This window comes from Paroedura picta, chromosome 15 (genome assembly GCF_049243985.1).
Source record: "Paroedura picta isolate Pp20150507F chromosome 15, Ppicta_v3.0, whole genome shotgun sequence".
Lineage (NCBI taxonomy): Eukaryota > Metazoa > Chordata > Lepidosauria > Squamata > Gekkonidae > Paroedura > Paroedura picta.
Genome location: NC_135383.1, coordinates 19,815,596 through 19,841,601, shown reverse-complemented (window position 1 = coordinate 19,841,601; position 26,006 = coordinate 19,815,596). Strand labels below are relative to the sequence as shown.

Genomic DNA, 26,006 nt, shown 5'->3' with positions numbered 1-26,006 from the left:
GCTCTGGCATCTCCAAGTCAAATGCATCTGTCATCCCTCTACAGACAAGCTTTCAGCTCCGCCCACTCACATGTTCATTAGTGCACCCAGAGGGAGAAGCAATATCACTCCAATGGAAGAATCCTCAAAATTAAGTGTCTAGACCCTGGAAGCATATTGCCAACCCTCATTCACAGTGCGAGCGTGAGATTTAAGGTTCAGACGTTGAAATTAGAGTATGAATTATACAAATGAATGCGGCTTCCATTTCCAGCCATATTTCCGCACAGGCGGAGGTGGGCGTGGGGGGGACAAGAGACGACAGTTTTATGTGCTGCGGCAAAAAGCAGTGCTTTTAAGCTGGCGGGAGATTAATATTTGGCTTCATTAATGAGTATGCCAAGGAAAAACTATCACAGATTATCCAGCTTGGTGCTCAGTGTTATGAAAAGCCCCAACTCCTTGGTGAAGCCCCAACTTAATTCTTGCATTATCTGGGCACCCAAACAGCCCTCCTACTAATAATTAATTTTCTTCCTCTAAAAAAATGAAAATAAAAAAACAACAACCCTAAAACAAAACTATGATTCCTGTGTAATTGTAAAAAGGTTTGCTGAAGCCCATAGTGGTCTACCACATCTAAAAGGAGGCAGCAGAGGTGATGAGATCTGTCCTTTTTGAAACAAAACCCAGGTTTTCAGACTGCAACTTTCCCCTTATAACTACACATGAAAAGGACTACAAAACTGGAAAATAGATCATTGCAATAGATCAGTGGTGGCCAAACCGTGGCTCTCCAGATGTCCATGGACTACAATTACCATGAGCCGCTGCCAGCATGGACATCTGGAGAGCCACAGTTTGGCCACCTCTGCAATAGATCATTGTAACACTACAGTGATGTTGCATTTCCCGGTGTTTGCAAAAAGCTCTCCAGTGAAAGGGGAAGAAATGGTGCCAGTAGGGGACTGAGGCTGCTGTGCAGATGCTCTGTTGTCAAGGCAAATGCCTCTGCAGCAACAGCAAGAACTACACAGAAAATAGCCTCGATGTTGAAAAATGTTATGGATGCTGAAGCACACAATTTCGCACCAGATTGGAGGCCCTGTCACCATTATCAAAGTGATTTGGTGACTCAAGAGCAGAGGTCAGTTAGTCTGATGGATAATGACTTGTTCTCTTTTTAAAAACTAACAAAAATATAAATATTTTTTGGTTGTGCTGTGCACAGAGGTTTTAGCTGGCTTTATTTAGATAAACACTTTTGAGTCAAGTTACCTGTGGGAAAAGCAGAATATAATTATTTTTAAAATTCTCCAAAGAGAGAAGAGGGAGAGAGCCAGGAATAAAGTAGAAAGAATACTCTGTTGACTGGTTGAAGTCTCCATTTTCCTTCCCTTGAGCTGTTCTGAGAGGCTTGGAGGAGACAAAGAGACAGAGATAGGGGATGGGCTGCTCAATGATTAAATGGTGTCCTTAAGGGAGCCAAAGTCTGCCCACTGACCACTAGTTTCCGATACTTAAATCTATTAGCGCTAATTTGCTTTGTAGCCTTAACATCTGCCCAAACAATCATGTATACAACAGCGGGAAGGAGGTGCCGAAGACAAAAGGTCAGCCTTTGACAACAATGTCTTTATCTGCATGCACACTGCAAATCCAACATCCTCCAAGGACATGCCTTTTATTTTGTTCAATTTATCTAACATCTCCACTGAGCAGCTGAACTGCTGAACGGACACATTAGGAACAACATTTCTTTTGTGTACTGCCTCTCCAAACCCCACCCCCCCAACAATCCAGGGAATTATTAGGTGATTCACGGGGTGGAGGGGAGAGAGAGAGCATGCGAGAGAGAGCATGCTAGGTTAACCGTATTTCCATTTTGATTGAAAACATCCCCTATTGTCTCCAAAAATGACGCCAATTAAAACAGCCCCCTCCTACAGGGTCTTCGGAGGCCACATTTCAGTTTACAAGGAGTTTATTAAGAGACTATTGAGAGCCACAGTGTTTGTGTTAATATGAGCCGATTTAACTGTTTATCTTCCCGTTGACAGTGTAGCTAATGTATCCCTAGTGCTAATTCACTACTGGGTTTAAAGTAGATCTTATCTTCAAATGATGTCCTTTCAGTCTCTCCAGTGATGCATTTGCACACAGGTCCCACACATACTGCAAGCTCTACAGTTTTAAGGCTGCCATTTCCTGATACTCAGTTTTGGCCAGCATGGCCACACGTTTTCTTTTTGGCAGCTGGCACAATCATGGAATCGGCCCAGAGAAGCAGCAGCTCCAACTATGACATGCCTGCATCGCAGGGAACATTCTCCATCTAAATGTGTTTTTAAGGAGGATCATTGGGGAGATGAGCTCAACTGTGTTGTTGTTAGTGCCTGAAAAAGTACATGTAGATTAAAAAAAAACCCTTCTGCTAGCAGCCAAAACACTCACCTAAGGCAGGAACCAAAAAGGAGTGGCTTTGTCCAATTCTTGTGGTCATCTGATTGGTCAAAACTACCTGAAGGAAAGAGAGAAGGCAGAACCAACGTATAACACCGGAAACCAACACAGAAAGGCTGATTCCAACAGAACACTCCTTCTGGGGTGGGGGGAGGGGAAGGGGCCCAAATATCTCATTTCTACTTTACTGTTACAATGCCAGCAAAAACTGAGTCTAATAGAACCTTTAAGACCAACAAAGATTTATTCAAGGCGGGAGCTTTGAAAGCTCCTGCCTTGAATAAATCTTTGTTGATCTTAAGGTGCTATTAGTTGTTGTTATGCTTCTTCAGATCAGTGCAGCTACTCACTTGAATCTGTTAAAATGCCAAACCTGCATCCCAGGGTCCTCCCAAGTAGAAGTACAACAGATGGACTATCACCAAGAAGGAAACCAAGAGTCACTTGCAAAAATTGCCCTGAGATCTCTTTCTCTGTTAAAAACAAAATGGATTGGAGGAGGGGGAGGATATGACCATACTCAGAACATTTGGATAAGTGGAAGTCTGAATAAGGAACAGGAAGGAAAAAAAGGAAAGGAATGGTATACAGGGGAGAGATGGACTGGATAAATAAAACACAGCAGAACCATTTACTTCTGCTTGAGAGGAGAAAACACACACACAATGCACGTTTTCTATTTTCTGAGAACAGAAGCAGCAGTAAGTGTGAAGTGCCAGCAAAAAGCTTTTGTTTATTTATATTTAAATTTGTTGGCCACCACACCCAGACCCTCTGCATAGGGACCAGCCTGAAATGGACGATCCTTGGGTCCCATCTGACCCTAACATTCTATTCCCTAAAAAACTTTAATTTATGGAGCAGGGAGGTTCAAAATAAGAAAGCCTGTGCAAAAGATGATCAGTTATTAACAGCTCTCTGCTTTCTGCCCCACTCTTCCCATCCCAGGATCACACAAGAAGCAAAGTCTTGTTGTGATGAATTGTTGCGGTCCTGCACAGCAATTTCACTGATGTCAACCACGAACGTCACAACTGTGCAACGAGACAGAAATCAGCTTCCTCCACTTCCCTCCACACTGCTGCGCAAAAAAACACGGAGGGGGTTTATTTTTAACCACAGAGCAATAAAAAAAGAAATCCTAGCATGCACACAGAATTGCAGCTTAAGAGGAGCCGAGTTACCTGGAAACAGGGGAGAGACAAGCACCATTGTGGAGCTTGGGTAAGCTCTGCTCCCATTCAACGCTGTAGGGCTGAAAAAACCCACCTATAAATAGCCATGGTTCAAGCACGCCCTCCACTGGCCATGTCTGCAGCAACACCCAGCAGAGGTCAATGGGGGCACAGACAAAGAATCTGTAGGCAGGATGCTAAGGATTGTTTCCACGGATGCCTCTGGCAGCAGTGGTTTCTGTCTTGGTACATAGCTGGCCTTTTTGTGAAGGCCAAAGATCAGTCTTTTTAAGACCGGTATGAAACAATTAGCTGTTTTTCAAATACAAATGTATTTGTACATTTGTACATTCAAATACATTCAAAAATGTATTTGTACATTCAAATACAAATACAAATTAGCTGTTTTTCAAATGTCTGTGAGAGGGGAGATCCTCCTACACAGGCGGGGCATCGTTCTCATATTCTGAGTTCAGCTGAAGAAGATCCACAATTGATGCTTTGGCTGCTTGACTGGCTTTGAATTTCAGAGCCTCTTCAGTGTTGGCACTCCAGCTATGGGACTCCCTGCCTAACCTCCTCGCTGACTTCCAGAGAGTCACTTTGGACAATGATATTTCCAAGAGAAATGGAAGTGGACGGAAGTGTAAAGCTCAAGAATCTCTGCTTTCAAATAGATTTCTCTCTGCAAATAATGGCTATTGAGTTTTCCAGCTGCAAACTGTTCACTCATGAGCAGGACCTTTGGATCTTCTCACCAAGTATAGTTCCCCTTCCCAGAATGGCAGAGGTCAGTCCTAAAATCAGAACTTTGCTGCGGTGTTTTGAGCAGAGTGCAGCAGGGCATGGTCTAGTGGTTTCCATGCTTACATCCAGGGCATGGTCTCTATCAGCCTGCATAACTATTATTCTCCCCCCCCCCAGCTGCTGCTGTACTCCTACATATTTCCTTATCTATATCTACAAGAAAGAGAGAAGGAACAAAAGCTGGCATTTCAGATAAACAAGTCAGTGACTTTTTAAAAGTCACTGGTGCTAGAAGCATTTCAAAATTGTGGAATATTCTTAGAGAGTCAAATTTCAAGGTCTGCTTTCACATGTTTTGCAAGAGTGTATCATATAAACACCGGATTTGCATTTAGCAGCATCTCAATATTAATTTTTGCAAAAAAGCAGGTTTCTGCTGCCACTGGGCAGTTGCTGAACCACCTTTTGAGCCTTTCAGTATTGCAAAGCGATGCACCTTTGCCTTAACATTTCTCCCTCCCGCTACCCAGGAAATCTCACAGCCAACGTGTGATCATTGGCGACGGTGATCAGCTGCTGGGCGAGACCATTCAAGAGCCGCGTCCGCAGGGAGAGGTCCTCAAAGTCATGGCGGAAAGGAAAGGCAATGCCATCAATCACAACCAGTCGGACCTGGAGGTGGGATTTTAAAAAGAAAGGGTCATTATGCAGAAATCAAATTATTTAGCGTTTTTCTCCCCAACGGGGACCCAAAATGGAATACCACATTGTTCTCACCCGCTCTGTTTCATCCTCACAACAACCCTACGAGGTGGGTTGGGAAGAGAGGGTGAGTGAAGGTTACCTAATGAGCTTTCATGGCAGAATGAGGATTCTGACTTGGGCCTTCTTGGGCCTAATGTAACACTCCAACCATTAAATGACATTGGTGCTCCAGCCACAAAAGGAAAGTAAATAAGGAGGCTTCACCTTTTAAAAAAGAAGAGTACCTACTCAGTTGCTCTCAAGGTCATTTCACACATTACATTGTTAAGATATTTAACACAACTTAAATGCATGCCTAAAAGCATGAATGCAGCTACTGTAATTCATACAGATGTGGTCTTTAGATAGCAAGAGCTTGAAGCTTCTGAAGCTTCTGTTTAGTACAGGAAAAATTTGGGGAGACGGGGACGACAGTTAAGTTTACCTCCTGAGCAACTGCACAGGGATCCAAACAAGAAGAGGGAGGCACTATGAAGAAGGCAGTGAGCATAGTTTGCTCCTGTTTTCACCTCCCAGAAGGTGCTGCTACCACTTGAGGGGAGCAGTTGGTATTACTAGCATCCCCATATTGAAGAGCCAAAGGCCAATATATATGCTATATTATTCAATAGAGGTTGAATTTCACAATTTCGATATTCATGATATTTACATTCAAAGGACAACCATTGAGGAAAATTTCCATTTGAAAATGTGACACATCTAGAAACCGTTCTGGTTGGATCCTATCCTTATCCATTGTTCCTCTTTATATATTTGTGAAACAGGCCTGGGGGTGGAGACTGTCCTTGCAGTCTGAGATGGAATAGGGCCAGACAGGGTGTGGCCAGCCTGATTGGCCTTCCCTCTCCACCTCCCATCCTCCCTCCTTGCCTGCTCGTAGGGCGAGAAGATTCCCTTCCCTGTGGTCCACAAAGCACTCTAGCAGCTCAAGGCAGCAAGAGTGCTCTGCGGGCCCCAGGGAATCGGCCACGGTGCCCGCGGGGCGGGAGGGGGAAGGTTCCCTTGGGCCCGCAAAGCACTCTCACTGCTCATGCTTCCCGCAGGGAAGCGGCCATGGCATCGATGGGCTGTGGGGAGCTGGGGGGAGGGGGCTTTCTTAGGAATGGGCTTTGCAGCTAGTACAAGAATAAACAAACATGAAGAACCCTTTACTTCATTTATTTTGTAATAATTTTAGTAACATCTATAGTAGCCTTGGGATAGGTTGTTTTTTTCGTCTTATTGTAACCACTTGATTGAGGCAGCAAAATGGATTGAGCCAGGACCCGTTGGGGGAAATCATATTTTCTTGTTATCGATGAACCAGAAAGTGTGGTTTGTGCTCCTTCCCTGCAAACGTGGGAAGACCTTAAAGCAGAGTAAAGAAATTTATAGAGGAGAGGTCCATCAATTGCCATTAGCTTGGAAGGCTAAATGAAACCTTCATGTTGAGAGACAACATACCTCTGAATGCAGACCCCCTGGCATCTCTGGCCCTGCTTGTGGGCCCTTTTTGACCCCATCCAGTTGGTCGTTATGGGAAATAGGATGCTTAACTAAATGGACCACACGTCTTATCTAGTAGGGTTCTCATATTGGTAATGACAAGCTGCAATTTGCTGCAAATTTCAAAGTCGTTCAATATACAGCCACACCCAAAAAGGTGGGACACAAACCTTAATATTCCCTGTGCTCACAATGTGTGGTACCCATTAACTCTTCTGCTGGTATGAACAGGAAGCCCTCCCCCCACTTTATCTTGACCACCCAAAAAAAAACTATACTGGGAATCATGGGCCTGCAGGGGCAAATCCATGTGGCACAGGACTTGCAGCAAGGTTCAGAATGCCTGAGCAAGAAATTAGCTATATCCTTCCCATTTTTCTGCCATAAACTGGTCCTCTGTACAAACGGCAGATTTGCTTGAGTCCTGTAGAAAGTATTTTGGATTCTATAGGCATTGTATCTTCTCATATGAGAAGATATGAGGCTGGGAGTTTGATCCCAGCAGCCGGCTCAAGGTTGACTCAGCCTTCCATCCTTCCGAGGTCGGTAAAATGAGTACCCAGCTTGCTGGGGGGTAAATGGTAATGACTGGGGAAGGGAATGACAAACCACCTTGTATTGAGTCTGCCATGAAAACGCTAGAGGGCGTCACCCCAAGGGTCAGACATGACTCGGTGCTTGCACAGGGGATACCTTTACCTTTTTATCTTCTCATATAACCATCAACCCACTAGGAAAGATTCAGTGGGCTAATACTTAAAAAAAATGCAGAGCTGCTTTTACTTACAATGGTCATATTTTGAATGATTCACAATAAGCTTTTGACAAGACAAGGGGAAGGGTCACAAGGAACAGATCTAGCCTTATTTTCGATAGAGGACAGCAACCCAGCTTTTCTCTTTCAAAGCCTCCTTCCCCAGTCATGCAAACCAGAAACGTTTAGCCTTTCAAAAGGGAAGCCTCCAGAATTAAACATGGATTCACTGCCACCTCCAACAAGGCACCTCATGAAGTACAGTTGTAGATACATCAAAATACCCTCCCCCTTCCATCCGGCAAAGGCACCTTACTATGCTATGGAGCTTGGTTCCCCATCCTTCCAGGTATTTGCTTTTTATAACTATTTCATTCATAATTCATTTATTATAAGGAAGTAAATATCAATGCTTGAAGCTCATTCCCATCAGAGTGCTTAATTATGATTTACTCCAGTTGCTTTGCTGCATCTGTTAAAGATGCAAATGTTCTTCATTTATCATAAACAAACCTTGGCTTCTGTATTGGAAACGTCATCTTCCTAGCTAGAATGTCTGGAGCAGAGGATATTGATGTTATATTAAACACGGTGGCTTACTTGTATCTGGAGAAGTTTCTCTGGGGCAGGAGGGGGAACTTTCTGGCTCTCTTCCTAGCACAAGAATGCCGAGGGGCCACAGTCCCCATGTTCATTATATTTGAAAAGCACAACAAGGTCCCAATGCAAAGCCAGATCTTGGAGTGGAGAGGCCTTGCAAAACTCACCAAGCTGTTTTATTTCTACCCACAAGTCAAAGTTAGAGGATGTATAGATTTGCATGTATACGTTTAAAGGTATGTTTTAAAATTTCTACTTTTTATGCTGTTTGTTGTTTTCAGGTATTTAATACGGTTATCTTGCTGGTTCTCGTTATTTGTTCTGTTATTTATGGTATAAGTTAGCCATGATTGTGCTAATTATGATCATAAGCCACTGATGAAGACTTTGTGCAGAAACGCATTTAGCATTCTGTTTTATTTTAATTGGCATTGTGTGTTATCTTATTATGCATGCCCTTTTGTGTCTGCTTTGTTTACATATTAAATTATTGACATTATGTTTTCTGTACATAAACAAATTCAGTCATTTACATATTGCATTTAAAAAAATGTTCTTTTTTGTGTTCACAACCTTTTAAGCTTATCCTAATGTGGATTTTAACCTTGTTAATGGGACTGTTATAATTTGTGTTCTTACAACATAGCTACTGCTCGGTTAATCACTTTGAGTCCAAGGAGATGAAGTTGGAAAGAAATGTGTTAAATAAATACACATCCCATACACAAAGGAGACTCTTCCCCTTTCCTTCAAGGAGGCAGGTCTTCAAATGAGCTTCCTGAATTTCCACTTACGGTCAGTCCGCTGTTAGCCAGGCTTATGCTGCAATCTGAAATGCAGATTTTTCAAAATTGTTGGGTGTGCTTAAGCTCTATGATTTCAGAGGCCAGATCCTCCTAATTTAGAATACAGTCTCTTTTCATAATCATAGTAGTAATTCCCTCTAAATTTGATGATCAAGTGCCTTTACAAAAGTAATCAAAAAGGTATACCTAAAGACAAACTCAGGGTTACTGCAAACCTGGAGATTCCCTTGGTATGCAAGAAAAATTATGAGGACTGCTCCACAAGAATGATTTCTCAGTGGAACAGGCTTCCTCGGGAGGTGGTGGGTTCTCCATCTTTGGACATTTTTAAACAGAGGCTGGATAGCCATCTGATGGAGAGGCTGATTCTGTGAACGTTCAAGGGGGTGGCAGGTGACAGTGGATGAGTGACAGGGTTGTGAGTGTCCTGCATAGTGCAGGGGGTTGGACAGGAGGTCCCTTCCAACTCTATGATTCTACAACAGCCTACACAGACTGAGCATGCTCATTGCTCTGCAAACACTGGGAATACTGAGAGCAATCGAGAATTTGCTATGGAAGAAAAGAAGAAACTGTCCTGCCTAAGCCCTGAGAAAATCACTGCACCCCGGCGGGTAGGATTTAGGTTAGGAAGATGTCTTATTTCACATACATCCCTACTCATACGACCAATATCAACTAACCCTTGACAATAAGCACAACAGGTATCTAAACAGTAGACTTCAAGCCTCTCAGGAACTCCTGGCACAACACAAGTGCCAACAGGCAGGGACTTGGTTCCACAGCAAGACCTCAAAATAGGCCCAGGCAGTACACACAGTCTTCTGCATGGTACCATTTATCCCCACCCCACATCTTTGAAATGAACTACATTTAGCTCCAAAAAGCTAAAAGGGGTGGTGGGTGGGAATTTGTGCATAAATGTAAATCTGCAAGCTTGTGGGGAACTAAGCAATTGGAAGCAGGACCCAAGATAGACCTGATCTCTGAAATCAAAGAGTGCAAGCATACTCAACTATTTTGAACTGTGCCCGCTATTAGGAGTGTATCAAGAAGGCAAAGAAACTGGAGGAATTTAGCTTAAAAGTATCAGGCCTCCATCCAGCCCAAAGCAAGTCAGAGACTGGAATACCTAATGATATCAAGGCAGACCCTTGATGCCCATTTCTCACACTCTGAAACATGTACAGGTACCCCAAAACACACAACTCCTTCATGAACCCATACCTTTGAATGCTCAGAGAGGAAATCTGGGAGAAGGTAGACCTGCGCCAATAACTCCACATAGTCATGACAACGGAAGTAATAAATATGAGACAGAATATTTTCCAGGGTAAAAGTCTCCAGCGCTGCTTGATGGTCTGAAGGAGAAAGGAAAAAGGTAAACGCATGATTTGCCAACATCCCAAGCCTTCCCCCCCAAACTGCACAAACATATTCATGTACAGCAAAAAAAGGGGGAAGCGCTTAATTCCTGGCTACAGAGATCAACAGGCTGGCCGACAGAGGATTTCTAAGCAGCAGACCAAGCAGTTAATGTCTAAAATTACATTTTAAAAGTAATTCATTTCTTGTGCCCTCTAAAGGGTTTTCTTTTACACATCTTACTGTAGTGAAACAGGATGCCCCCGTTCAAATATCAGTGCAGCCATGAATCTGCTAGGTAGCCTTAGGTCCACAAACCTTGGCTGTGTTTGGGAGAAACTAATTGTTTCTAGTGCCCAGAAAGACACCACTTTTTCACTGTCTTTCTACACTGTTTTATTTCTATGGCTGTCAGCATTTGTCTTAAGTTCTCCTGAGCCCCTTGGAGGGGGGCAGGGAGGAAGGTAAAACAAATAATATAAATGCATTATTTCTGCTCCATAGAAACAAAGTGAAAATACCTTTTATACCTTCTGCCTGGAATTAATTTGTATATGTGTGTGATTTTTAAGAACACTGGCAGAGTATGTGGAGTGGAGTATCCTGTGACTGTACTAACCAGTTGTTTTGAAAGAGGGACTTTTGGCCTAAAAGGTAAAGGTATCCCCTGTGCAATCACCGAGTCATGTCTGACCCTCTCGCCGCGTCAGGCCGCCAACCAAGGAAGCCCCTGGCAGCCGTGCTCCACGCAACTGCCGGGGGCTCCCATGCCTAGCGCCCGCTGTATTTTAGGTACAGCGGGCTTGATTACTAGTAAATAAATAAAATTATCTGCCTAGCCCCAGTCTCTTTCCCTCTCACACATACAGCAAATTACTGCTTGGTTATCCTGAGCATCTAGTGTTCTATCGCAGGGGTAGTCAACCTGTGGTCGTCCAGATGTCCACGGGCTACAATTCCCATGAGACCCTGCAGTGTTTGCTGGCAGGGGCTCATGGCTTTGTAGTCCATGAACATCTGGAGGACCACAGGTTGACTACCCCTGTTCTATGGTATGAATGTGCCAGTTAGCTATCATGGCACTACTCAAGATACACCCACGCACAAGACCAGGATTTGGCTACATAGGTCTTCAGGACCTATTTACTTCTTTGATCCTATTATAATCCACCAAACCAAAACTTTACAAGCTGTTCATAAGCATGACTATGGTCATTTCTACACAGGTTATCTGCTCCAGGTTCAAGTGCTGTTGGAAAGTGCCCCCCCCTTCCCACATAATTGTGCTGCAATTGATAATCTCTTTGGGTTTCTCTGCCTTTTCTCAAGTCTTTCTCAAGTCTGTAAGGTTTTGGGAAAGACTGCAGTACAGCCTGGATAACTGCCTTGTGGATGAATAAATTTGGATTTTCTCTGACCTTGTCCCTGCAGCAGCCATTAGAGCCCCAGTAGAGAATTGTTATATAGATTTAGCATTGTGATGACATGTATAACACTGAATTCCCAGCTTTCATTTAAAAGAGAAGACTGTAGCTGTTGCAGAGATATACCTTTCCCCTTATATCGCCACTAGGAAAGGGGCTAGAAACATTTTTTTTAATGAAAGGTGGGAATTCAGAGAAAGCCCATCAATATAATGATATCCTAGTGCAGGCATAGGAGACAGGAAACCTGCCATACAGAAGTCCCGGTGCAGCAGAGGCACCTGTTCTGATGGAGAAACTACCTATACACATGATGCAGAAGTGCCCAGAATGTGATCCAAGTTGCTGAATTCAATACAATCAGATGCACAGTTCTCTTGATTTGTGTTTGTATTTAATGAAAAAGCAAGTTCTTAGACCTTAAGGTGTTGAAATGACATAACAGCCCCCAGAAAACACTCTGCTCTACAAATTCCAACAAATTGGTGATCCCTGGCCTCAAGGAACCACATCAGAGCCAGGTCATTCTCTGCCCTGGCCCCCACCTGGTGGAATGTGTTCCCAGAGGAGATCCAGGCCCTGCCGGAGCTAACACAGTCCTGAAGGGTTTGCAAATGGGAGCTCTTCTGCCAAGCATGTGGCTGAGGTCAATGAACTGACAAACTACTGGGCCCCCATACACCCTCCCCCCCAATTCAGATATGCCCACCGAGCACATCATGGGCAATCCCATACGGACCAGTCTGTGGGGTATAGTCGAAATGGTAAATGTCACCAGTTAAACAGGAGTCAATGAAACCTTCAACTGTTAGTGATGCTGTTGTTACTGTTTGATATAGTTACTGAACTTATGCTGTATCAGTCCTATGGTTTCATGTTCCTTGTAAACCGCCCTGAGCCACATGGAAGGGCAGAATATAAATGTAAGAAATAAATGAAGAAATAATAAGTAACGCATGATGAAATCTCAAAAAGAATACTGGATAAGATTTCCAGTGGCTGGGAAATTGAAGGAGGAGGAAAGAGGAAGATTCTGTATCCTGAGCCTCCTTATAATCCAAAATAAATCACAAAATGCCAGCAAGTCTTGAGGTAGGCTGCTGTACCCTAGTTATGATCCCTGCAGGAAAACGGCTTGGTGACAGACCTTCTTCAGGGTGTACTTCTGCAATCAACCGGCAATGCTGAACGCAGGCAGATGCCATATCCACGACTCTGTCTACCATAAAGCTTCCCTCCGTGTCTATAAAAACGGCTTCTCCCGCAAGCCCACCGAAGCACTCTGGAAACTGCACATCCACCGCCAGCTGCATGCTGAGCAAGGAGACATAAAGAAAGTCACAGACAGGCAAGCAGAGATAATTAAATATCAATAAATAAAGGTTATTAAAAACCGTCTCCTAACTCATCTCCAGGGAAATTGTTTTTTTTCCTCCTTCTGGCAGGAAACAACATTACAGAGAGATTTCGGCAGTGCAGAATGGACAAGCTGGTATGCTACCAAGAATCCTGAGACTCTGGTCATTACGGCAGACATAGGGAGGTCTTTAAAAGACCCTGCAGCTGTAAGTCTCTTAAGTGAAAGTTCAGCTATATGAAGATGCCAACTATTTATTTGTTGTATTTGTAGACAGCCCCTATCAAACCCGCCCTCTCAGGGCAGTTCACAACTATGTGTACTTTTGCTTATGTATTCCCATTGTCATGATGGTCAGTTCATAGTCTGAGGAAGAGTGCTTACACTCATGCCTTGAATAAATCTTTGTTGGTCTTAAAGGTGCCACTGGAGTCTGATTTTATTTTGTTGAATTACATGTTATGTTTACCATATGATCACCACAGGACTTCCAGCCATATGGCAGCTGGGAACTCAATCCGGAAGCACTGCAGGGACCTGATTTGCATCAAGATGGCAGGGTGGGGATGGGAGGAGGGCAGGAGTCTCTCCTACCCCTGCAGTGCTGATCCAAATTGGCCCACTGTGACTTCCAAACTTCGCTCCGATGAAGAACTGCCATATGGCTGCTAGTCTCTGTGGCAATCACACGGTAGAATTAACATGTTGTTTATGTGGTATAAGAGCCTCTTGTGGCGCAGAGTGGTAAAGCAGACGTCTGAAAGCTTTGCCCATGAGGCTGGGAGTTCGATCCCAGCAGCCGGCTCAAGGTTGACTCAGCCTTCCATCCTTCCGAGGTCGGTAAAATGAGTACCCAGCTTGCTGCTGGGGGGTAAACGGTAATGACTGGGGAAGGCACTGGCAAACCACCCCGTATTGAGTCTGCCATGAAAACGCTGGAGGGCGTCACCCCAAGGGTCAGACATGACTCGGTGCTTGCACAGGGGATACCTTTACCTTTACCTTATGTGGTATACGTTATCTGTGGTTTGTCCCCAAGACATCAATGCACCAAATTTGTTTGCTTAGAACCCTAGTCTACCTTGAGCCTCAGTGAGAAAGGCAGACACTAAATAAATTGCTCAATTACTGGTAGTTTTAGGTTTCACTGAAATTAATGGGATGAACCCTGATGTTTGTTTAGAATCCCTGTCCCATTCAAGAGAATGTATTCCCAAATAAGCGGGCATTAGCGCAGATACAGAGAAGTTTGGGATGGGAGATAGTAGCTTGTCGAATAGAGCTATGATGTTGACATGAAGTACGGGAGAAGACTTGGGAAATATATTTTGCTCCTCCTGTCCAGCAAGGACAGGACCTATCTATACCAGGCTTTCTCTATTTTTTTTACCATTGAGAGACCCCTGAAACATTCTTCAGGCTTTAAAAAACTGCAGAAGTGGTGCCATCATGCAGAATATAGTTGGAAAGCATAGTTGTGAACATGCCCATTCAGGGCTCCTCCTCCATCCCTTTCAGGTCCATCATTGGCCATTTTGGGAGGAAGGGGCGGGTCAACATGACCATATAGGGTCCCTATCAATCAGGAAACCCTTCCAGGGCCATCAAGAAGTTTCATGAAACCCTGGTTGAGAAAGCATGTTCTATGCCTTAGCATTAAACAGAAAAAAATACCAGTATAGAGAGGGTCTATAGCTCTGTGGATAAAACACATGCTTTGCATGTAGAAGGTCCCATCTTCAAAGCCTACCACCTTTACCTGAAAGAATCTCAGAAATAAAAATGAAATGCCACCCAAGGCCTCAGAGAGCTACTGCTAGACAGAGTAAGCCGTACAGTGTTAAGTGGATGAATGTTCTGGTTTGGGATAAGGCAACTTCAAATGCTTACATTCCTAGCATTCAAAGTAGTTCAAACACACTGGCTGCATTCAACCAATTCAAGTGGCTGCATTCAACAATAAGCCAGTCAGCCCACAGCTCCCCTCCCTCATATACTAGTTTTGCAACTGTGATGGCTGTCAAAGGTTAATGCCTCAGAGTCTGAGAACCTCTGAGTGACAGGCAGTTCAAATGGAATTCTGTGGAGAGCCATCATTAAGAAAGGGAAGTTGGGAACTTCCAGCTAAAGAGGAGACAATTGAGCACTGACTGTGGACTGGGAGAGAGGCTGAAGGAGTCAATGGATCACCCATTCAAGTCAAAAAGGGACAGAGTTTCTAGTTAAGAGAAGTAATCCTTGCTCAGTGGAAAGGGAAATAGCTCTAAAACTATCTGGTCTGTTTATAGAATGATCTCTGGTCTGTTTATAGATCTCTGGTCTGTTTGAGAACTCGGTTGCATGTTCCTGCCTTCTAAACTTAACAGAACAAAATCAGAGTCCAGTGGCAGCTTTAAGACCAACAAAGATTTATTCAAGGTGTGAGCTTTCGAGTGCACTCGAAAGCTCACACCTTGAATAAATCTTTGTTGGTCTTTAAGGTATCACTGGAATCTGATTTTGTTTTGTTGTGCTGCTTAAGACCAACACGGTTTTTGTTGTGTTGCTTAAGACCACGTGATTCTAAACTTATGTGTCAGTGAAATGCTTGTGAATTAAAACAGAAATCGAAAAGGAAGCCTCTCTAAAGTTTCAAAGAATGTGTGGAAAAGCAAAAACACATTGATGGTTTAGTGTGATTACAAATGTTATCTCAGTTTTTATTATCCCTTCACCTTCTACATCTATTCCTAATTCCACCTGACCTTTTCCCCACCAAGTTAAATAAAATACTTTGTTTATTTTGAACTTTCAAAGGACTCTTGTGTACCATTACAGAAGTCAAATCTAAGCTGTTGATTCTGTCTCTTCTCTCAAATCCCTGGACTGGGCCAGCATCATCATCAGAATTAATAAAAGCATGACTAGGATGGGACAGCTTTATGTCAACAAATGCTCAGTAAGAAAGAAACAAAGGGAAAATTCTGTGCATGAGGGAAGAGAGGGAGAGATTGCCATAGTAACAAATTGCAATTTGCTATGGCATCCAAATTGGACACTGCAACTAACTGAACTTTGATTCAACAAGCCAGAATTTGGAACTATGATTTTAATCATGGTTTGAGGCAAGAACAACAAGTTCTCAAGGAACCTGATTTGAATACCATAACACATTATGATTAGAAAGATTTTGATCTTAGTGATGAACCAAGAATGAAGCCACTTTAAATCCTTCAGCTAAGAGACATTTTAGATGGCCGCAAACACCTTCAGCAAACTAAAAATCAGCAAACACGCATAACAGAATGTTTCAGTTAGTATGTTATAAACTAAAAGCCATTGTTCTGTGTTACTCAAAGACAAGCCATTGTTCTGTTAGGCAGAACACGGCTAAAGCAGCAAAGACTGGAGCCGTCATAAGTAACAATGCACATCTTGCAGACTGTCTCTAGCAAACATGCAAAGATAAGGTGAACCCGAAAGTGGGAAATAGATGGTATATGCAGAAACTATTGTGTGAGAAAGGGGCAGGCCAATCCTGTCCAGTGACCAATGATGTGCATTATGGCTAGTGTGACGAATAATGTATTTTATATGTAGAATCAAAAAGCGATTTGTGCATGTTTGCGACGATGATTACTATGTACTATAAAATGCCACAGTGTCTTGGGTGGACCTCCAGGCACTTTGGCTGGGGCCACCTCTTATTACAATAATAGTGTCATTCGGCTTAAATGGAATGCCCCTGTTGTGTCTTGATTGGAGGTAAGGTGTGCCAGGTCACAGTCCTATTTGGATGACATTAGCACAGCGCTCATGGGACTGGTGGGGGAATTACATGAACTTGATGACTTCAAAGGCTTGTTCCATCATTACTGTTTAACAAGTGTGTTCATGAGTTCTGAATGGCAGACATAGCCACTGTTAAATCAAAATGTGCCTGAGCCCAGAATACTGCTGGACTCATTGCTTCAGACCTCCCTCCTCATGTAGAGCATGATCCAGAAACCCTGATTAGACTTTTGTTATTTTACAATGGCAGTATTTATTCGACTAGAACTAATTTTTCTTCAGACTAACCAGAATTCTCAACAACAACAAAAAATTACTCCAGAGTTATAGTTCAGGTTTGTAGGGGAGTTACTAAATTTAGTTGACCTGCATCATGCTTCTAGAGTTAGGTTGCTTCCGCACAGAGAAGATTCTCTGTTTAGCTCTGTCACTGTAAACACAGGGTCATTCAAGGAGCATCCACACAGACTCTGCACTTTCCTTGCCTCATGCCTTCTGCCCCCATGTCTCCTCTGTCACCAGAGGTTTGGCCTTTAAACCAACAAAACTTGGTAATAGTGTTATAACAATCTGTTGCAAAAGCACACTAGTTCTCAGCCTCCTTTGCAAAGGTAGTAAATCTCTAGCATTTTGGCTGTGGACTTATAAGGAAACATGTGCAACCCTTGGTGTAGCTTAGTTTCATGATTAGGAGCGTGAATTTCTAATCTGGCATGCTAGGTTTGATTCTGTGCCCACCCACATGCAACCAGCTGGGTGACCTTGGGCTCACCACAGCACTGATCAAGCTGTTCTGACCAAGCAGTAATATCAGGGCTCTCTCAGCCTCACCCACCTCACAGGGTGTCTGTTGTGGGGAGAGGAAAGGGAAGGTGAATGTAAGCCGCTTTGAGACTCCTTCAGGTAGAGAAAAGCGGCAAACAAGAACCAACTCTTCTTCTTCAGTAATATCAGGGCTCTCTCAGCCTCACCTCCCTCATAGGGTGTCTGTTGTGGGGAGAGGAAAGGGAAGGCAATTGTAAATTACTTTGAGACTCCTTCAGGTAGAGAAAACTTGAATATAAGAGCCAACTCATCTTCTTAAATCTTTTCTAGTACCTCTGCATTGAAAAGTGCTATAGACCTAGCATTTTGAAATGAAAGCTTGGAAGTACTAGATTAAGACAATAGGTCATTATAATGCTACAGGATTATAGCCATTAAATTCTCCAATGCAGAGTGAGGTGTGGCTACAAGGATAGAGATATGGGAAGTGGCACTATTAAAGGCAAGAGCTACACAAATGTTTATCTTTCCAAAAAGTGTATACCAAACCAGGTTTAGCAAAATGGGAACAAACATAAAAAGAAGGATGGGTAGAGGACATACGTCATCATGTGGATGCCCCTGAAGCCACAGTGTAGTAAACCATTCATGTGGAAAAAGCTTTAATATCTAACCAGCTTTCCTTCAAGTACTCCAAGCAAAAGGGGCACAAAAAGAGCAAGGCAAACATGCAAGACCAGCAAGAAACCAGATCTGTAAACATTTTTACTTTACCATACTTATGTTTGATGTATTAATGCAGCCACTCTCTCAGGTCTTAAGGCATGCCTGAATGGTGCTGGTTATATTAAAGCAAAGGCAGAGATGCAGAGAAAGGTACTTTGTCAAGGTCACCGGTCACATTCAGGGCTGAGGTAAAGATGGAACAGGAGGCTTTTACATTACGCTATGCAACTGCCAGAGAACACCTTTTGCAAAGGTCCAGAGGCAACAAGGTGAACAGTGCCCCACTTGTCTTTCCTAAGCAATGAAAAGAGCAGAAAATACATTAAATGCTAGTTGTGATTTTTTTCCATTACCATAATTGTGTTTTGCCAACACCTGGTGCTCCGCAGATTTCTGTCACTTTTGTTAGATGCACACCCCCACCCAGGACTTCATCCAGCGCAGAGCAGAAGGTTACTATGAAGCCTTGGCTTTGCTCTTCTTCCAAGAGTTCAAGGGCCGTGTACTTTCTGACTGTATTTCCCGAGCTTCCTCCACAGTCACCTTTGATCACTTGCAGAATTTCTAATGCCTCCTGTTTAGAAACTCCAATTTCTGAAAGTAACAAAAACAAAAGCCTATTAACTAAAGCTGTTTGCAATTTAAATATATCTACCTAGAATGAATTCATTAAAATTAGTGGAACTGAAATCTATATACTGGAAGAAACATCTGAAGTGTAACAGCCTCACCTAGTGGTTTTGGACATCAATGAACAAAATTATGTTCGTGAATATTAGGATAAGTCTATTTTATATTTAGTTATAAAATTAAAACATAAAAATAGTTGCTTTGTTTTAGAAAGCACCTGTTATGTTCTAAGCCTACAAACAGCTTTGCTAAGAACGGAGCTATAAAAATCCTCCAAAAGAAGCTTTTTCATGGGTGGTTCAAGTGTGGTTAAAGATGGAACAAACAACATATTAGGTTCCTGGCTGGAAAATCAGTGTACCACTCAAGTCTGCAAGAGATACAGTAGCATCCTTAAAGATCCTGAGCATCCTTGAAGTATCTTAAAATCATTAAATATATATGTTATCAAATAATATAAAAATGTACAATGAGCTTGTTAAGTATACGGTAACAGCTGCCAGGATCTTATACGCATCAAGATGGAAAAAAAAGAAACTTTGCCAAGTCTCATAGATTGATCAAATAAACTAATTGAATGTGTGACAATGGCAAAATGGACATATCTGATAAACAGATCAATATCAGAAGAAAATCGAGTCCAGTATTAGATTATATCAGAGAGAATGAGACTTAAAGAAACATCTGATAAACAGACTGTATATAGCAATTTTGAAAAAATTAGGCATGTGGTAAAGGTATCCCCTGTGCAAGCACCGGGTCATGTCTGACCCTTGGGGTGACGCCCTCTAGCGTTTTCATGGCAGACTCAATACGCGGTGGTTTGCCAGTGCCTTCCCCAGTCATTACCGTTTACCCCCCAGCAAGCTGGGTACTCATTATACCGACCTCGGAAGGATGGAAGGCTGAGTCAACCTTGAGCCGGCTGCTGGGATCGAACTCCCAACCTCATGGGCAGAGCTTCAGACAGTATGTCGCTGCCTTACCACTCTGCGCCACAAGAGGCCCTTAGGCATGTGGTACCATGATATAAAACTGTAAGTTTCTTGTTCTTGGTAGCTCTTTGATAGAACAAGATACTTTTAAGCATTGTAGAATGGCAGTTTAATGTATTTCAAAACTGTAGTTCTGTAACTAGTATAATTGTTGTATTTTCTCGAATAATTAAAACAAAAAAAAGACTCTGAGCCTCCTGGCATGCTGGGGTCCAATCCACACACAACAGGCGATAAATTAGATAGGGAGAGAGAGACACACAATTTGTTTCATGAAACCTTGGTTGAGATCGTCTGACCTAAGGGGTGGCCAAACTGTGGCGCTCCAGATGTCCATGGACTACAAACACCATGAGCCCCTGCTGCCAGCGGGGGCTCATGGTATTTGTAGTCCATGGACATCTGGAGCACCACAGTCTGGCCACCCCCAAAGATGCCAGGGATTGAATCCTGCATGCCAAGAAGGCGGTCTACCACCGAGCCACAGCTCCCCCCAATAAACAGCTGACACCGCAGGGGCATTCAAAACGAAATCAGCCACGGGTTTTAAGCACTCTTTTCCTGCTTCTCCAAAGACGGGAATCCCACCCGCTCCCCGAAGTGGTGTCGTCCCCCTCCCTCCTGCTGCCGCGACAGTGGCCCGAACCATCTACCGCGGCAGGGGGGGGGGCGGGGGAGGCCGAGTCCTGCTCGCCTGAGGGACCGAGCGGGGCGCGTTTTGGCGGGAAGCGCCTCGGCGGGAAGCGGCGCGTCTCCCTCGGGCCTACCTTTGCTGAGCTCGCTGGGCCTGGCGTCGAGCACGTCCTGAGCCGTCTGGAAGCCGGCGGCGACCAGCTTGGCCCGCAGAGTCGGAGGCAAGGGGAAGCTGCCCAGCTCTCGCGGCTCCATGAAGGAGGCTCGCGGGGCCTGGGACGGCGCCGCCAACTGTCCCCGCCCCGGCCCAGCCCAGGGGGGGGGGCGGCTCCTTCCCCTCCCTCGCAAGAGCCGCCGCCGCCGCCGCCTCCCTCAGGCCTCTGTGCGGCTGCGAGCCTAGGCGAGGCTGACTCGCGAGGAAACCCCACCGAATCCCACGGCGGGGGGCGGGTAGCGTCCATGTCGGGGAGGAGAGGAGCGGGATGCTGCAGGCGGCTTTCGGCCCCCGCTGAGGGGAAAGGCGGGTTATAAACGAAGTCGGAAAAGGAAGGTCTTCAGGCGAGGGGTCCCCAGGAAGGATCTGATTTTCAGTGCCCCTCTTACTGGAGCTGTGCTAACTGCTGCTAACTAGGAATATTTCTGACTCCCCCCCCCCAAAAAAAAGGGGGGGCAGATTCAGGTGGGTAGCCGTATTGGTCTGAGGCAGCAGAACAAATTTAGAGTCCAGGGGCACCTTTAACCGCTCTGAGACCTATTTGGACAAGGGCGGTCTAAAAATTAAATAATAATAATAATAATAATAAGACCAACAATTTCGAGGTATGAGCTTTGGTGCGCAGGCACACTTCCTCAGAGGCGTTATCATGGAAAGGGTGTGGAAATAGCCATGATATTGTAGCCGAGGAAGTGTGCAAATCTCATACCTTAGATCAGGAGTAGTCAAACTGCGGCCCTCCAGATGTCCATGGACTACAATTCCCAGGAGCCCCTGCCAGCGAATGCTGGCAGGGGCTTCTGGGAATTGTAGTCCATGGACATCTGGAGGGCCGCAGTTTGACTGCCCCTGCCTTAGATACTACTTTGTTGGTCTTAAAGTAAAGTGACCAGATTTTAACATTGGTAAAGCGGGACGCCATTGACCGGGGTGTGTGTGTGTGTGTGTTCTTAATTAAAAATGTGGTCTATATGGAGCAACAAAAAATTTCCTAGAACGCATAGAACGCAAAAATAGTCTTGTAATATATATTTTAAATTTCAACATAAGTACAATTTGCCAGGTGCCCCCAGATGTCCCTCCAAAAGTGGGACAATCTGGTCACCTTATCTTAAAGGTGCCCCTGGACTCTAAATTTGTGCCCCCATAGGGCATTTTGTCAGGTCTTTTTTAAAGCCCCAAAGAAGACAGACACCTAATAAATAACAACAACAATAATATAATAAAGCGGAAGAAGTTGTGTCCTCTAAAGAGAGGACCTTTGGTACTCAAAATGAAGTGAATAAGATTGTGAAGACAATATCATGGAAAGTGTATGGAAATTTCCATGATATTGTAGTGGAAGAAGTGTGTGCGCACACCAAAGCTCATCCCTTGAATACAACTTTGTTGGCCTTAAAGGTGCCTCTGGTCTCTAAATTTGTTTCCCCAAAGGGAATTTTAGTCAGTTTTTTTAAAAAGCCCAAAGAGGACAGATACCAAATATTAATGATAATTATTATAATAATAAAAGAGAGGAAGAAGTTGTGTCCTCTAAAAAGAGGACATTTGGTGCTCAAGATGAAGTGAATAAGATTGTGGAGGCATGTTGTTGTTGTTAGGTGCGAAGTCGTGTCCGACCCATCGCAACCCCATGGACAATGATCCTCCAGGCCTTCCTGTCCTCTAACATTCCCCGGAGTCTATTTAAGTTTGCACCGACTACTTCAGTTACTCCATCCAGCCACCTCATTCTCTGTTGTCCCCTTCTTCTTTTGCCCTTGATCGCTCCCAGCATTAGACTCTTCTCCAGGGAGTCCTTCCTTCTCATGAGGTGGCCAAAGTATTTGAGTTTCATCTTCAGGATCTGGCCTTCTAAAGAGCAGTCAGGGCTGATCTCCTCTAAGACTGACCGGTTTGTTCGCCTTGCAGTCCAAAGGACTCAAAAGAGTCTTCTCCAGCACCAGAGTTCAAAAGCCTCAATTCTTTGACGCTCGGCCTTCCTTATGGTCCAACTTTCGCAGCCATGCATTGCAACTGTGGAGGCATAGGGATGCCGATTTCCAAGTGGGACCTGGGGATTTCCTTAGAATTACAGTTCATCTTCAGAATGCAGACATTAGTTCCCCTGGAGGGTGGACTCTATGTGGCATTGTAACCCACGGAGGTCCCTGTCCTCCACAGGCTACATCCCCAAATCTCCAGGAGTTTCCCAACCTAGATTTGGCAACCCTATTGAGGTGAGAGTTGAGTTTGGGAGGCAAAAGAAGGGTAGAAAGCTTCTATGTGAAGCTTTATTTTCAAATGTATATGCTTCCCTTCCTGGAGTTCTCAGGATGATTTAAAATATTTCAAGAGATAAAACAACAATTAAAACATCCTAAAAATTAAAAGTTAGATCTGCAATTGAACGATCAGAAAACTCACTGCCTTCTCTCGGATAGGAAGGAGGGAGAATTGAAGCGCATTGCTGTTCTCTACTGTATGGAGTACTGGTATTTCTCATTTGTTTAGGGAGGTTGGATTATTGATGGTTTTTGTAAGCATCAGTCATCTTGCCTGCCTATGCGAAGCCAGATGGTGGGCCAATCTCTCCCCCTCCCTACATCCATTATTAATCGATCAATCAGTTGACTTATGCCATTATTGGCCTAAATTCTGTAAACATTCTCTGTATCCCTATCTGTACAAATGTATTTATTTTTATGGTATTTTTACTTTGTGAGCTGCCCTTGAACAAGTCTTGGGAGAGGCAAGCTACACATTTCCTAAATATCATTTCCCCTCAGAAATAGGATTTCCTGATTTTAGGGTTCTTGCTGGACTTGATAGGGGAAAGACAGTATGCATGAGTGCAGAACCCACATCTGGATGCACCAACCTGTGTTTGAGAAAATATCATTAGCAATGCTTTTTCATGCCCTTCTTAAATTGTTTAATGGATTCCAGGAGGCAGGTGGCTTACACAAAAATATTTAAAAAGAAGAAAATGAACATTTGTAAAAATATAATTAGGAATAAAAAAATAAGTGGAAATGACTCTTCTGCGTGCATAAGAATAAACATTTGAATTAGATCTTTCAAAACAAATAATAACAGTTGAACACATTTGAAGTCAATTTTAGTCTCTGCTGCCAAAAAACAAGAAAAGATTTCCAGGTTAACAAAATATAGGCTTTAACTTCCATATTTCATTAGGATAATTTTGCTTAATATCAAAAGATTGGTACTTTGTCAGATTTGGTTAATTCAGTTCTTAATATTCACATTTGCTGTAAAGTGTTGGCTGCCAAAATAAGTTCTAAATCTGTATTCACAGTGAGGAATGGTATATAAGCTAAATAAATAATAAATTTAGGTACTCCCAGACAGAAGTGAGAACTAATGGAATGCCCTTAAGACTTCTTGGAAGTTGAAAAATTAACATATCTTTCCCCGTAATATTTTCAGAATCAGGATTACCACATACGAATATGTCTGCAAACATCTGTCTAGCACGTGTTTCAAGCTTATGTCAAACTTTACTTAAAATTAAATTCAGCTGGAGGCTTATTTACAAGGAAATGTGGATTGCAGCCTCTTGTAATCCGTATGCAAGGAGTACAGTTTCACAATCAGGAGCACTTTCACAATCAGGAGCCCACCCTGTGTGATCTTAAACTGCTGGGGGGGGGAGGAAGGGGGAGACATGCCCTGCTAGGGTAGGTTCATTAATAAGCAGTATGAGAGGGGATAAGAACAGCTTCCCTGTCCTCATGCCATTTTCTGCCTATGCCCCCCCTTCCTGTGTCACCTTTGCAAAAGAACTGACATGAAGACAGTCACTTCCTGTATTCTGGGAGGGGGAGAATCCCTCACTGAAAGCAGTCTTGTTTCAGGCTACCTTGAAAAAGAGATTGAAGCCAGTTCCTACCGTTGAACGCCTTCACTCACAAAATCCCATCCGACAACAACACGTATGTGCAAGTTACATTCTGCAATCGACAGGTTCCATCCCCAATCTGGATAGCCCAGGTTAGCCTGATCTCAGAAGCTAAGGGTTGGCCCAGGCTAGTATTTGGATGAGAGACCACTAGGCTAATGACAAACCAGGGCACTTTCCACCACTACCACAATCAGTGCTCAATTACCAGCAGTTGGATTCTGTGGCAGCTGAGAAACAGACCACTGTAGGAAAAGTGTTGGCAGGGTGAGCAAGTGGGCAACACGTTGAAGGGATGGGGTGGGATGATGTTACGAGAAGGGTTATTTATTTGATTGATTTCTATGTCGCCACTCCTAGACCAGCTAGCCTGTGGCGGCTCACAACCACAAAATAATACAGTTTAAAAACATAACATAACCCCCCCCTCCCACTCACCCTAACCATCCCCCCAAGCTCCCCCGAAAGCTGTTAGGTACTGTCTTTTGCTGTAGTGGCCTGGAAGGATATAAAGATATCAAGGTGCCAAAGGTGTGATAGCTAGGGAGCAAAAGAGGTAGAAATTGCTGACGATTGAAGTGGCCTTTCGGCAGCCCCCTAAATATGGCAGGAGACTGGGGGTTTAGAGGAACATGAAACATTGTAGAGAAATGCAACCAGCAAGAGTGTTGAAAATGAAAGAGATAGTTTAAGGGGAGGATTAAACACATGGAAGCCTTGAGGAGGGGACACCATAAGATTAATCAGTTGTGTTTCTAGTTGTTTATGAGTAGTTTGCCTGAAAAGTTATGAAAATTGATCTCTCTATGAAATGGAGAAGTGGGGAGCAATATAAGCCACTTGAGGACCCCATTGGGGAAAAGGGTAGAATGTAAATGCATTTTTGAAAACTTAATGCGGTATTCAATGCAGTATTCAATACATAGTAAGGGAGAAGTGTATTGCATTTGTGTGTGGCTCCACCTCCTGCAGCACTTTTTTTTTGTTAGGTTCTATCTGCTCTGGAAGACTTTAATAGTTGCATCTAGAACATTCACAGAGTTCAGTGAGAGTGAAGTGTGCAATGCTGGGTCAGAGCAGCATTGACTTCATTTCCCCCCTGATTTTGTAAAGTGGGAGGGTTGTACAAATCTTCTTAACTCTCATTCTTTTATCCAGGAATCATGGCCCATGTGCTTCCTGTTCCTTGCCCTGTCCGGCTTGGCAAGTTTAGAACAAATTCACTGGAGGCAGAATTGCACGAATATGTAAAGGAAGGGAATTTCAGGAAAGTAAAAAGGCTTCTGCAGCAAGGTGAGGGCCGCAGTTTTTCTCTGACCTATTTAAGTAGGTATATTTTAATGTAATTGCATTAGTAGTGAAGAGCATACACAAATAGTGTGGTATAGTTGAACTAAGACTGGAAAAAGCTGTTTTCAAATCCCTGCTCAGCCATGAAATTCACTAGGTCG

The 26,006-nt window shown here is 43.6% G+C and overlaps 2 protein-coding genes across 10 annotated transcripts in view; one reads left to right on the top strand and one right to left on the bottom strand.

Moving 5' to 3' along the window:
- RAD51C (RAD51 paralog C) overlaps positions 1–20,786 on the bottom strand; it is a 36,482-nt gene extending 15,696 nt beyond the window's left edge. The window contains exons 1-6 of one of the 2 annotated variants that reach the window (XM_077312384.1): positions 20,575–20,786; positions 18,536–18,776; positions 12,711–12,877; positions 10,002–10,135; positions 4,905–5,036; positions 2,434–2,500 (exon numbers count right to left, since the gene is read on the bottom strand). In XM_077312384.1, the coding sequence (XP_077168499.1) occupies positions 2,434–2,500; positions 4,905–5,036; positions 10,002–10,135; positions 12,711–12,877; positions 18,536–18,776; positions 20,575–20,695 (862 nt within the window). In that variant the 5' untranslated portion in view covers positions 20,696–20,786. The remainder of the gene's footprint in view (positions 1–2,433; positions 2,501–4,904; positions 5,037–10,001; positions 10,136–12,710; positions 12,878–18,535; positions 18,777–20,574) is intronic. The other variant, XM_077312383.1, reaches the window with a different exon arrangement.
- The window catches only part of TEX14 (testis expressed 14, intercellular bridge forming factor), a 58,187-nt gene continuing 52,891 nt past the window's right edge, over positions 20,711–26,006 (top strand). For all 8 annotated transcript variants that reach the window (XR_013226863.1, XR_013226862.1, XR_013226861.1 and 5 more), the window contains exons 1-2: positions 20,711–21,119; positions 25,714–25,848. Coding sequence is in view for 5 of the 8 variants with exons in the window: in XM_077312377.1 (XP_077168492.1) it covers positions 25,719–25,848 (130 nt within the window). In the remaining 3 variants the exon portion in view is untranslated. The remainder of the gene's footprint in view (positions 21,120–25,713; positions 25,849–26,006) is intronic.